The sequence below is a fragment of the Pipistrellus hanaki genome (genome assembly GCF_964339955.1).
Source record: "Pipistrellus hanaki genome assembly, chromosome: 3".
Classification (NCBI taxonomy): Eukaryota; Metazoa; Chordata; class Mammalia; order Chiroptera; family Vespertilionidae; genus Pipistrellus; species Pipistrellus hanaki.
The window spans coordinates 74,279,355-74,293,508 of record NC_140505.1 but is presented as its reverse complement, the minus strand read 5'-3'; the positions used below and the strand labels follow the sequence as shown (position 1 = coordinate 74,293,508).

Sequence of the window (14,154 nt, the reverse complement as noted above, 5' to 3'; positions counted from 1 at the left end):
GATTCTGGGCAAACCAACAGGATATCTATGGTCTCCTAGCACTTATGTGAGGTCCATGGACTGTGGTCAGATTCAGTCTTGGTCTAACCTGATGTCCAGCACCAATCTGAGTTAACCTAGGGATACAGCTAATTCTTGAAATTCAGTTTTGAAACACTAAGTCTAGAAAGTGTAGCCTTTTAAGCAAATCTACAATACCATACCAATCATGTTTTAATGTTAATTTTGAGAACAACCTATGATTTCCTCTACTTTTCTGCAATAATGGGTTAATGATACCTGAGGAATGTCTACTGCACTTCATAAAGCTCATGTCTCTCAAAACTGGGCAGAGCAGGACTGCATCGACCTATGTTGACTAGGAGTAATCTCTTGTAGGCCCGGATCATAACTGCCAGGGTGAGCCATATATTTTCTTGAAGGAAAAAGCCAGGTAAAGAGGAAGTTCTAAGGATGGGGGCCAGAAGGCTGCTTTTGCGTCAGAATCTGACAAATGCATGACTCCCTAATGAAGGTAAGGTCCATCCATGTATCATCATTCTTATGTGATCAAACATTTCTTTTCCTTACCAAAGGGACTCTGCCAACCAGTAAAGATTCCGTTTCATTATATAGTGCCTTCACATTGATGGCTATTTCAGTGGCAGTGTCTCTCGTAAGACTCTAGGGGAAAAAGAAAAAAAAATCAAAGACAAGTAGTTCTGTATTAAACTGGAATTCAACCATTAGCAGATATTTTCAATTTTATTCTTCCAACTTAAATTCACATCACAAATATTTTTAAAATCTACCAAAATTCTATTATAATTGCATAATTCCATAGTCATGTTTGCCAGCATAATTACTCTTTTAATTCTTGTATCTACCGACTACAGTGAATACACTCAGGACCATATCTCCTACGTACAAATACATATATGTAACAACAATGTATACATATCCCCATAAAGAAGTTGTCAAAGAAAATCATGTTTTAAAAGGGGTATATCTGATCATAATTAATTCCATCCATGAATTTCATTATCAGTAGTTCCAACCAGATTTCTTTTTAAAATTTAATCTGAAAAACTAACACTTACTTGTATATTAATATAGTTAATTTTAATTGAATAATTAAACTAGTAAAATAATGCTATCTGTGTTTTATATATTATATAGCCCTTTACAATATATCACATTTCAAGGAAGTTATATCTACTCTATTATTAACTGCTACATTAAAAAATTTTGGGAAAAATGACAGAAGTTTGCTCTATATCTAGATGTAGGAAAGAAGGTAAAATAAGACCTGGTAGTAGTTAAAGGGAGAAAGAATAGAAGGAAGATAGCAAGGTGACAACTGATGGAAAGTTACATAGAAAAAAAAAAAAAGAAGAGATGTAAGAGCAAGAATGGAAAAATGACAGGGAGAAGAAAAAAAGTTTGGCCACAAATTTACCATAAAATTCTGGCAAAGATTCATATAGACTACATCATGTTCTTTCAAAGGGCATAGCACTTTCTATAGAATCAAAGATATATGTAACACCAAAAAAGGCTGTGGAGTGAGAATTTACCATTAGCTCCTCACCTCTGGGAACTGGGGGTTGGCTTTGTTCAGTGCGTGGGAGCAGGCATTCACAGCGTGGGCCAGCTCCTGCTCCAAGAGACAGTGGATGGTGGCTGCATCACAAATCCTGAAAGCAAAACAAAACAAATGAACAAAAGACTGTTTTGAGCATTGCTGATTTTTCTGAAGTGTAGAAGTGGTAGATTAAAAATATAATAAAGGTCATTAAGAAAACACACACACACACACACACACACACACACACACACACACACACACACACACATATATATATATATATATATATATATATATATATATATATATTTTTTTTTTTGATTTTGTACAGAGAGGAAGGGAGATAGAGAGTTAGAAACATCAATGAGAGTTATCAATCAGCTGCCTCTTGCACACCCCCTACTGGGGATATGCCCACAACCAAGGTACATGCCCTTGACCAGAATTGAACCCGGGACCCTTCAGTCCCCAAGCCGACGCTCTATCCATTGAGCCAAACCGGTTTCGGCAAGAAAACTTTTTAATGTTCAATAATGAATGGCACAGGGTAGATTTACAAAATTTCAAACCCCATTGAAACAAAGAATACTAACCCAAAAAATTTATGTATGTAAAAGACTAAGTGTCCCCTCAGGAGTTTGACTGAGAAACCGGGAGTTTGATTGCTTGCTCTGATGTGCGCTGACCTCCAGGGTGGTGCGGAATGAAGGCAGGCCCTGGCCAGCAGCGGGGGAAGGAAGGCTCAACCGGCAGTTGGACATCCCCCAAGGGCTCCCGAATTACGAGAGGTGTCCGACTGCTGGATGTCGGACTGCAGGGATGGGGCCTAAACCAGCACTCAGAAATCCCCCAAAGGATGTGAGAGGGCGCAGGCCAGGCTGAGAGACCCCCCTCCCATGCACAAATTTCATGCACTGGGCCTCTAGTCTTTATATAAAAAGTTAGGCTTAGAATCAGAGATAAATATATTGATGTGCTATTTGGAAAAGCAAAATAATAGTCACACTTCATTTCGCAGTATCATTGGAAAGTGAGAGGGGCCCCAAAAATGGAGAGTAGAAATGTATCTTTTATTCATTGAAACTTCCACCAGGAACAAATAATACAGATTAGGAGAAGAACATTGCCATATTTATCATCTATATGATAAGTTTTTTATATATATTATCTAATTTAATATTCGAAAGGTAATAAGTAATAGAGCCAGGATTTGAATCTATTATATCCAGCTCCAAAGATTGTTGTGCCACCATTCTCTGGAATTAAAACCTTCAAGAATAGTCCTAGAAAGACAAAATCTTGAAGGGCACTAAGGCCAAAGAAGAGAACAGAGGAAAAATTCCAACTACTAGAAAATGATGTAAGGTTTTCAGATGAGCAAGAAGGCAAGACTATTTACTTATTTATTTATTTTATTTATTTATTTTTGCTTCTCACATCTTCAAGGAGAATGATCTTCAATCTTGAAAGGGTAGAACAAAAACAAGACAGAAGTCCTACATAGTTTAATCAAGAGTAAAGGAAATTAAGTTAATTATTAAGGACCATATAATTGATATCCACGATCTAAAAGAACTTGCAAATGCCACCTTAGCATTCTTACCAATAACCTTGAGAAATCACAAAAAACAAGTTATTGATCAGAATAGAGATGAGTAAACATTATTCTAATTTTCAGAGAAAGAGGCAAATCAACTTCAGATCAACATTCCCAACTGCTGACTGAATCTCCTCCTTTTCTCTCAGAATCTGCTTTTCTTCCTGAATACTATGGCTTTATCGAAGGCAACATAATCCAACCAACCTTTCACTAGAAACCTTAGGGTCATCCTAATTCACACCCATGTACCAATTTTAGATCCCAATCTACCTTAAATCACTCTTCTCCTTTCCATCTCTCCTGCCTCAATCCATCGTTTCCTTCTTTCAAGACTCAGCTGAGAGGTCACTTCCTCTAGGCAGCCTCCCTCACTGCCCTCTGGCCTTGTTTGTGTGACCACAGCGCCCACTGTGAGACCTGCGATAACACGTCAGCCACCCTTCTCCCTTCTACTCCTCTGCTAGCAAGTTAAGAAGAGGGACTGCAACAGTCACCGTGGCATTCCCAGTGACTAAACATTTGCCTGGCACAGAACACGTTCAAATTATTTGTTGAATATCGAATGAATAAATTTATTTTCATTTGAATGAAATGAATAACATTTACTCATCTCTTTTTGACTTCTATGAAAATTAGAATAACATTTACTCATCTCTAATCTGATCTTTATGATTTCTCAAGGTTATTGGTGAGAATACTGAGGTCACTGTAAATTTATTCATTCAATATTCAAATTGACTAGTGTGCCTGATTTTCACCTTTTGCAAAATTTAAAAAAACAGATGGGGAACGAATTAGGTTGACCAAAACCAAGTCTGGTCAAGGTGTATTTCCTTTTTTGATAAGGTTATTTGGTTGTTTGACAGGATGATGATATAGGAAGTATATTTTGGTTTCAAGAAAATGATATAGTTCTATTTTTAAATTTTTGAGGAACCTCCGTATTGTTTTTTTTTTTTTTTTTTTTAGTATGTATCAATTACTTAATTGTGGCAAACAGTGTTAATGTACATCAAATCATCACTCTGTATACTTTAAATATATATAATTTTTATGTTAATTAATACCTTGATAAATCTGGGGGGTAAACTGCAAATTGGAGTTATAAGGTCCATAGTATCTAAAAGAGAAGTATTTACTCTAAAATTAGTATCTCTGTGGATAAGAATCTAAATATACAAAAATGCAGTCATGTGACTTTAGCTGACTCAATATTCATTTTCCCTACATTTTTTTCTAAGCAACTCAGTATCTGGCAGTTACCATACTTTATTCTACTTTTGAATTTTGGTTTCTAGCAGTAGGGAGTGCATACCTTTTTCTCAGTATCTCTAGCATCAAGCACATTCTAGGTGTCTGAGAAATAGTTAAAGAGGAGCATAAGGAGTGAGGGGGCGGGAAGCAGACAGTGGGTAGTAGGGAGGGGAAGGGGGCAAGTAAGTCTCTAGTACCACTGACCCCTGTTTTCCCTTTTTTCTTTTTCAACATTGTAATCGTGCCCAGATGAAGGTGTGGGAAGAAAATAATAGCTATCATTCAGAGAACACAACATGTGCCAGACATATGTGCTAATAAGCACTGTACCTGGTGGGTCTCATTCAATATTCACAGTGACCTGGCAAGGCAGCTCTTACTTATCCCCACTGTCCATGTGCCTCCTTCCCTCTGAAGGTTTCTCCTGGTCCTGTTGATTTACACTCTTAACCTCATGGAACTTGTTATTCCTAACTTTTCCCTTCCTATCTACTAAAATTAATTTTGTGTGGCCTCTCAATCTTTGGAAACTGATTCTTGGGCTCTTCCCGTCCCCCCCTCCCCCCGCCCCCACTCTCCTTGGGAGCAATGTTTCCTTTTCTTTCTACATTCCATCAACATCTAATCAATAATCAATTATAAGGCAATATATGCAGTAAAGACTGGGTGTAAACTGGGGAAATAAATAATAACAAAGAGTTCTGTGTGTGTTGGGTACATTAGGCAAGCTCTCCATGTGTTTCAGGAAGTGCAAGACCTGTTCAGAGTCCGAGAGAACAGAGGTGTAAGCTGATGTGTTGGAGGGGATCTGACGAAAGAGAGCAGCAAGTACTGAGACAGCAAATGAAGAAGGAGAGGAAATGCATCTGCTAGATATCCCAAGTATATGAAATGATGAATTGGGACTAAGAAAACAAAATTGGCCCGACCAGAGTTCTCGTGGGCTGAAAGCCAGCAGCACCACCCCACCTGGTAATGAGCTCCTCCGCGGCCTGGGAGCACAGCTGCATCTGAGACACCTCCTCCGTTGCCAAGTCCACAGCATGCTGGATGTACAAGTGGGTTCGAATAACTGGTTTATCACACTTCTGCTTATCTTCCCAAGATTTTAGCGTGCTTTCAAAAGCCTATTTAAAAATCAATATTACAATGAACTGTTAGTTCATAAACCCAAATAAATGTGTATTTAGATATTGTGACTTTTAAACTTCTATTGGTTTTTTCCCCCTAATCTAACACATCATTAAATACTAAATCAAAAGTATAAAAAACACACTTTAAAATTTTCCAGCATTATCACAATAAGTGAAAAGCAATGTAATTGTTGATGATAAACATGTTACTAAAATGTTAAAAAAGTATAGCTTTACTCTTTTTTTTTTATTATCAACGTATAACAGATAGGATAAACATTGGCAGTCTTATTTGTTATGTGTGTGACTTGAATTAAAAATGCATATTTTTGCCCAGCCGGTGTGGCCCAGTGGTTGAGCACTGACCCACGCACCAAGAGGTCAATGGTTAGATTCCCCAGTCAGGGTACATGGCTGGTTTGCAGGCTCCATTCCCAGCAGAGGGTATGCAGGAGGCAGCCAATCGATGTTGATGTTTCACTCTCATTGATGATTCTCTCTCTTTCCTTCTCTTTTCCTCTCTCTAAAATCAATAAAAACATATTTTAAGAATAAATAAAAATGTATGTTCTAAAAAAGGCAAAACTATGGAGACAGTATAAATATTGGTGGTTTCCAGGGGCTGGGGTAAGAGAGGGAGGGATGGGTAGGTGGAGCACAAGAAATTTTTAGGGCAGTGAAACTACTCTGTATCATCCTGTCATGGTGAATACATTTGTCAAAACCTACAGGAAGAACAGCAAACAGTAATGCAAACTAAAAGACTTGAATTAATAATAATATATAAATATTGGCTAATCAATTAGAGTAAACATGCTAATACAAAATGCAATAATAAAAGAGGCATTTATTTGCTTGTCCAGATGATGAGGTCTGTGGGAACAGAATTAAAATTTTCTGTACTTTCTGTTCAATTTTTCTGCAAATCTAAAACAAATCTATTAAAAAATTAAAATATCTGTTCATATTTAAAACCACAATGACTTAAATGTCAGATTTAAAAGGCATTTTCAACCTTTTCCCTTGATTTCTATTTTTCTGTGGTAATTTAAAACATTTTTAGAAGGCTTAGTAGAAGTCTGGAGGAATGTTTTTGGTTACATACCCTGTCCCTTGTTAGCATCTGAGCTCTGTTTTTGTGCACAATTTTGATAATCCCTGGAGGCTGAACCCACGCTTCGCCATCCACCTGCACGGGGACTCCCTCATCACCAAATATAGTGATTTTTACTGTACGGCACTGAAATAAAACAAGTTATTTTAGAAAACAAATCATCCTGAGAAACTGACAATCCACATTCAAGCTTGAACTTTAGTCCATACTGTGGAATGGTATGTTATAATTTTCCACTTATGATGACATAGTAGCAGCTGACATGACAAGAAAGTCAGTATTTTAAAATGAGTATACAGGGTAGGAGTCATCTGAAATAGCTTCCCCAGAGTCCCAAGCGGTAAAGTCAGATTCCATTAGGAAAGCACACCTGGGCTATTCGATGATGCTGTAGTTTAATGACCCTTGAAACCGCCATCTGCACACTATCAAATATTGCAACGACTTCCAGGATCTTGTCATCAAATGATGGTGCAGCAAATATCTGAAAGGAAAAACTACATTACACTTCCACTAATAAAATTAAGGTTTAAGTTAAGTGGCACATCAAGCAATGCAAACTCTGTAATATACATAGTTTTAAAAAATTATAAAAATAGCAAGAAAATTAAGTATTAGTAGGAAATGATAACCCAAAAACAAAGATGTTGCTGAAGATATCTAAAAACAAACATACAAAATAAAAATAGATTTTAAGACCCATATAACATAATACTCATGCTCTTCATAATTCATCTTGTTATATAAAGTATTAAATATCTGTTCATACAGAACTCAAATGTCTTGACAAAATGATGCCTGCAGTTTTAAGAAACCTAAAAAAAAAACCACACAACCAAAAGGAGATATAGATTTCTTAAGATTAAAGATAATGAACATGAAGATTATGATCCAGTTCACTTGGTGTGCTTTAAGGGAAATCTTTCAAGGTGTTACAATATGTATATGTATATGTATATGTATATGTATATGTATATGTGCTTTTCATATTAATATAACAACTCTTTAGGGCATTTGAGAACATGGACAAGAAGCTTCAAGGGATAAAATTCATGTCAGGCTTACATTGCTTTGATGTTAACTAGATTTTCAAAAAATTAATTTAACCTAAAACTTTAAATTTCACCTATATTACCTTTTCTCTTTTACTATATCATAAATAATTAAACCCAGTCCCCAGCCGCTTGGCACATTCACATGCAAATTAACCAGCCATCTTTGTTGGATTAATTTGCATACTCACTCCTGATTGGCTGTTGGGCGTTACAAAGGTACGGTCAATTAGCATGTTACTCTCTTATTAGGTAGGTAGAAAATGAATATATTCACATTGTAAATATTACAAATTCTTTCCAATATACTTATACTTTAATTCCTGCATGCTTATTTAATAGCTCTGAGAAAATGGGTCAGTGGAACTGTTACATCATAAGCCTCAAAGCAAAGGGCCTATTATTGAATGTATGTGACTCTTCAAACCATGATAGTGATAACACCTCTCATTTTTATGTTATATATACTTTAATAATTGTGTCCTTGCTTCTTAAAATTATTTTTAAAACAATTACCTTCGTTAGTTTGTATGTTTTTTCTTTTTTAATATAGGAAACTATAAAAAGAAAACAAAAATAGCAACCAACCTCAATGGCTAAACAAACCCTCTTGACATTTCTAAAATTAAAAAAAAATAATACCACATACATTTAGAAAACTAAAAGTACAGATAGGTATTTTGGTAGATAGAATAATGTCCCCCCTCCAACCCCAAAATGTTTCTGTCCTAATCCCCAAAACCTGTGAATGTTACCTCACATGGCAAAAGAGACTTTGCAAATGTGATTAAATTAGGGATCCTAAAATGGGAAGATTATCCTAGATGATGTGGGTAGGCCCAATTAATCACAAAGGTCATTAAAAGTAGAAGAGGGAGGCAGAAGAGGAGATCAGAAAGATGCAATGTGAGAAAGACTCAAGCTGCCTGTGTTGTCTCTGAGGACAGGAGGGAGCCACAAGCCAAGGAACGTGGGGCAGCCTCTAGACTCTGGAAAGAGCAAGGAAATACTTACATCGTCCTCTTTAGTTCCACCCCAAAAGTTAGTGCCTCCGGCATAGCTGGGAATGTTCAATACTGCTATTCCTTGCAGACTGGGGAGAGGAATATACTGTCCATCACACTGCAAGGGAAAAAGCTTAGAAGTTAGATAAAGAGGAAAACCACTAGTTTGGAAGCCAGTAGTATATATACCAAAGACAAAGGATGACGGAAGCAAGTGTGTTGGTAATGCTTGTTTCCCTGTAAGTATATACCTAACGTTACTTTTATGGTCTTCGATTTTAATTTAAAAAATTTAAAGTGTATATAACTGTGACACAAGGTTTTACAAAAAACCAAACCAAACCAAACCAAACAAAACAAAACAGGTTTTACCTCTTCTTTTAACCAAAATCAATCAATACTTATCTAGAGGTATGATATTCTTATTTACAATATCACTAGAGGCCAGATGCATGGAATTTGTGCAAGAGTATGCTTTCCTTCCCCTGGCTGCTGGCACTGGCTTCCCTCTGGCACCTGTACCCGGGCTTGCCTCTGCCCTGGCTTCATGCAGAAGGATGTCTGGTCTAATTAGCATATTGCGCCTTTATTATTATAGATCATCTTTGAATGTATAGTAAGCTTTCCTTTGAAAGTGGCTGCTGTGAGAGTCCTAACTATTTTATCTAGCACATCTCCCAGCTCCCCGTAATTTGCTGGTGCTCTGTAACTGACTGTTAACTGGTCCAGGGGTCCTCAAACTTTTTAAAGTGGGGGCGAGATCACGGTCCCTCAGAGAGCTGGAGGGTCGGACTATATGAACTACTAATTCCTACTGTAACACCTCGGCTGCGCTCACTGCCCAAAAAACCTGGCGGGCCGGATCAGACTCCTCTGCGGGCCGCATGTGGCCCGCGGGCCGTAGTTTGAAGACCCCTGGAACTCAAGACTGAGTTTTTTAAGTAGTCAGAACCAAAACCAAAAACACACATATATGTCAAGAAGTATCTGATACTCCACACCTTCTAAGTAATCACTTAAATCAGAAAAAAAATATCAATTATACATGACATGAATAAATTCTTACTGAATAGCCTTCATTTTAAAAGAAGAGTTTAGTCTACAGATGTCATACTTAATATACATGCTATATTTTCATTATGCAATTATTATGTTAACACTAAAATAATTAACAACTTTACAAAAATTGCATTTAAAGTTCAATAAAAATTATCTCAATCTTTAAGACAAATGAGCCTTGCTTGCTTTATTCCTCTCAGTATCACAGACCTTTTTTAGATTCTAAGAGAGCTATAGTTCGTCCAATATTCTAGTCTGCTTTATTTAATGGCAGCCTGGTTTTAGACACTTCTTCACAGCTAAAATCCAGGACATATAATTTAAAATATGAGGAAAAACTTAAGGTAGTATTATGTAGTTCCTATTATATGTTATTTAAAAATATAATCTCATTTTACTTTGAAAACAACCTCAGTAAACTCTATTATTTCCATATCTTTAAGGAAGAGGAAAATGACAACTAACTGGTAGAGAATTTTCCAAAGGCTTTATCCAGAGTTAGATCAGTGAAGGAATAAGAAAAGGAAGAGCATGAACAAAAGTGCATAAAAATATGATTTCCTGGAGTTTCCAAGATTAACTTTATTTTCTTGAGCAGAGGATTAGGAATTAAGAGAGATATAAAGTAAATCCTAAGAAATACACACCTGTGAAAGGCACTGAATATCAACTTAAGGAATATAGGTCTTATTCTGTAAACACTGAAATACCACTAAGGGATCTCTGGTACTCCTTTAAATAACTTTGTCCACCAACTCAAATTGGAAGTAACTTCATCATTGCTGGGATAGGCTATTTATTGGCTGATTCACAAAGAAATTTGACAATAATAGTTTCTATATCTAAGATTATATGGTATTCAACCTGTTCCAAATTAGAAGTTATATATCTCTGGAGTCAACAGAAAGTCAACCTGTTCCAAATTAGAAGTTATATATCTCTGGAGTACAAAGCCTGTGTTACTTTTTTTTAGATCTTTATGTTGAAAGTATTACATATGTTCCCTTTTTTCCCATTGACCCCACCCATACCCCACATCCCAGGCCTTCTAGCCTGCATCCACAGGCCGATGCTCTATCCACTGAGCCATATATGCATATAAGTATTTTCGATGATCTCTTCCCACCCACCAATCCACCCCAGCCTTCCCTCTGAGATTCCACAGTCTGTTCCATGCTTCTATGTTTCTGGATCTATTTTGTTCAACAGTTTATTTTTTTCATTAGATTCAACCATTCAAAATAACTCAGAATACCATATAATCTTAGATATAGAATCTAAATACTAAAAGCTCATAAATACTGAGAAAAAATTGATGGTTGCCAAGAGGCAGGGGGATGGAAGAAATGGGTGAACTTAGTTTTTAGAGTGTGATTATTTTTTAGTTTAAATGAAAAAATTCAGAGCTGCTTTAAAGACTTATAAATGAACACACTTTATTTGGATACATGGTATGAAAAAAATGAACACCTCATCTTCAGAAGAAAGTTCTATTTAAATTGCTTAATTTAACATACTCTCTAATAGATTAAAATATTTCATTAATTTATTTCCATGTTAATGGTTTCTTTTTAAAGTCTATATATTTTACATAATGCATTTAAAAACAATATTCTGAGGAGGTCCATGGTTTCAACAGCATGCCACAGCTCAAAAAAGGTTAAAATCCATGTTTAAATGCAGCTGTGTAAGGAATATTTAAAAAAATATATATATTTTTTTTATTGATTTCAGAAACGAAAGGAGAGAGATAGAAACATCAACGATGAGAGAGAGTCATTGATCAGCTGCCTCCTGCAGGCCCCCCACTGGGGATCAAGTCTGCAACCTAGGCATGTGCCCTTGACGGGAATAGAACCTGGGACCCTTCAGTCCACAGGCCGATGCTCTATCCACTGAGCCAAACCAGCGAGGGCAAGGAAGATGGTTTTGCTCTAAATATGGACCACCAGTAGAAAAGCTTAGAAATACTATTTTTGAAGAGCTAAAGGAATTAAGACAATCAAGCTCATTCTGATTCCAGATAGTTCACACAGTAGTTACTAAATTACAGTAAAATGATTATTTACCTCTGTTTCTCCCTCAAAACAGGGCCAGTGCAAGACACTGGGGATAACAAAGATGAATACAACTTCCTACCTGTCCTTCAAGAGTGTGGCCAACTAGAGGATACGGATAAGAAAATGAGTGATTACAGTACAGTGCAGAGGAGAGAACCTAAGTGGATCTGGGGATGGGCTGTCAGGACAACATTTACTAGTGGACTAGTAAGCCTTCCAGATTCTTCACCTTTTCAGTGAGTAACATCTGTCTTTATGAGCAAAGATGAATCAAGATAGTTGATCAATTAGTCAGTGCTCTAGAAGAGAAAGTATAAGAAGCTTATCTTTATGAGAACATTTAGTTGTTAAGAATTGAGCCAGGTACTCACTAGTCCACATTACAGAGTTAAGATAACACTTACAATAATAATCTTCTGTTTAGGTCAATGAGCGGCAGGTGTAAGATTTGCTCACGTTTAGCTATTGTCAGATATACTTTCATCAGAAATAGCTGGTTATAAAAAGATACTAGATAGAAATGAAATGCCTATCAGCATAAAGAGTGATCCCTGAACCAAGGGTAAAAGAAAAGTCACAGAAATTACTTTTCAAAGCCATGACATGACCCTAACCTTCCTTTTCCTATTTCTGGAGGAGATTAAATAACTTCTGTTGACCTTAATTTCCTATTTAAACTAGTAAAAAAAAATACTAAAAAGCTTAAATGCTCATTTACTAACTTGTTAGAAATAACTGGAACAAAAAATACATTTATGTTAAAACATTCTATTTACAATAAATTTTTCAGGGATTTGTGAAACTTCAGGCATTATAGGGTTGGATCAGAATTTAGAAATTTAAATGAGGAAATCCATTAAAAATCTATCCTATAAGTATACTTCCATGGCTCCACCTGTTTATGGGGTCCCATGACTCCACAGCAGCATACAAATTTCAGGAGCTAATGATTATGATAAGTGTGTCACTCATATCCAATGTCTATATGTCCTTAGTAGAAAGTTGGTAACTACTTCCATTCCCCTTCCCCTCCCACGTGTTTAAACGCTAATCAAGAGCAGTTTTGGCCAAATACACTCCACACATACAATCATTTTTCTAAGTAAGATAAACCTGAAATGTCTTTACTTCAAAATAAACTTACCTCAAGCTGAACCCTCTGTTCTAAATTCTTGTATGATCTCTGTAATAACTCCCGAGTTCCAAGGACTCCATACCACATCAAGTTTTTAGTTCGGCTCCTGAAAATAAACGTTGGCAGGCAATTTCAGTAACTACTATTTATTTAGTCTTTAAAGGCAGAGCAAGCAAAAGAGATCATAAATGAAATCAAAGTAAAATTGCCTTCATGTAATAACATTATTACTATTACACAAATTACCTGCATTTTTCAGGGTGCTCTTCTCTCTTATTATTAAACTCTAATGAAATTTTTGCATCTAATCCAATCCCAAAGTAATTGTTCATGACACATTTTTCTGAGTATCCATCACTATGATAATAAGGAAAAGTACATAAAAGTCAATTTCAGTTCATAACAATTATAATTTATACACAGCACTTAAAACCATTAAAGCTTCCATTCCTGAGAGTAAAGTTAAGGAGAAATTACTTCCTATTCACATGAAATATGCACGACTCCAGTATATGCATGTAAATGCTGGTAACAAATAAAGGGATGGTGGGCAAGGCAAAGTGAAGGAAGAAGCAATGCTTTTCTACTATCTAACAAAAATCTCAGTTATCTCTCCTCATGAGCCCCTGCTACACACACAAATGGAAGGGCTTGAAAGACTTCTCTTTTTTAATCATTAGAGAGACTCCTCCACTCCTACTCTTACCAATGGATAAATACTTAATAAGCAAAAGCCTATTAGATCTATTCCCTTCTTCCAGGTACCGTGGAGAGTTTAAAATATGGTCTTGTTGTTGAGGGTTGTCATTAGAGAAATGAGATATAGTAAGGCAAAATTAAACACGGAAGTAAAAGGAAGATATACTGAACTGCTAAAAAAAAAATTTAGGAGTTTAAAAACAGAAGAGATCATTGTGGGCCAAAGCTTCCTGCAATAACTAAACCCAGAAGCTGAAAGTGGAAGATGACAGATTTGGTGAGACCAAGAAGAAAGGGGGTGAAGGGAATAGCACGAATATGGATCTGAAGGAGTCAGTGAATGAAATGTTCCAGAGAAAAGTGAGTAGAATGGCGTTTCATTTTGCCATAGGCTTACTGTCTAAGGCAACAGCCGGAAGGGACCCACCTCAGGAACAGGTCATGGAAACCACTGCATTGCACCAGGGCCAATGTGCT

At 36.4% G+C, this 14,154-nt stretch overlaps 1 protein-coding gene across 8 annotated transcripts in view; it reads right to left on the bottom strand.

The window, feature by feature from the left end:
• DGKH (diacylglycerol kinase eta) overlaps nucleotides 1-14,154 on the bottom strand; it is a 189,029-nt gene that overhangs the window by 23,525 nt on the left and 151,350 nt on the right. For all 8 annotated transcript variants that reach the window (XM_084876534.1, XM_084876532.1, XM_084876535.1 and 5 more), the window contains exons 20-27: nucleotides 13,225-13,335; nucleotides 12,988-13,084; nucleotides 8,735-8,842; nucleotides 7,039-7,152; nucleotides 6,660-6,794; nucleotides 5,391-5,548; nucleotides 1,571-1,676; nucleotides 571-663 (exon numbers count right to left, since the gene is read on the bottom strand). In XM_084876534.1, coding sequence (XP_084732660.1) covers nucleotides 571-663; nucleotides 1,571-1,676; nucleotides 5,391-5,548; nucleotides 6,660-6,794; nucleotides 7,039-7,152; nucleotides 8,735-8,842; nucleotides 12,988-13,084; nucleotides 13,225-13,335 — 922 coding nt within the window. The remainder of the gene's footprint in view (nucleotides 1-570; nucleotides 664-1,570; nucleotides 1,677-5,390; nucleotides 5,549-6,659; nucleotides 6,795-7,038; nucleotides 7,153-8,734; nucleotides 8,843-12,987; nucleotides 13,085-13,224; nucleotides 13,336-14,154) is intronic.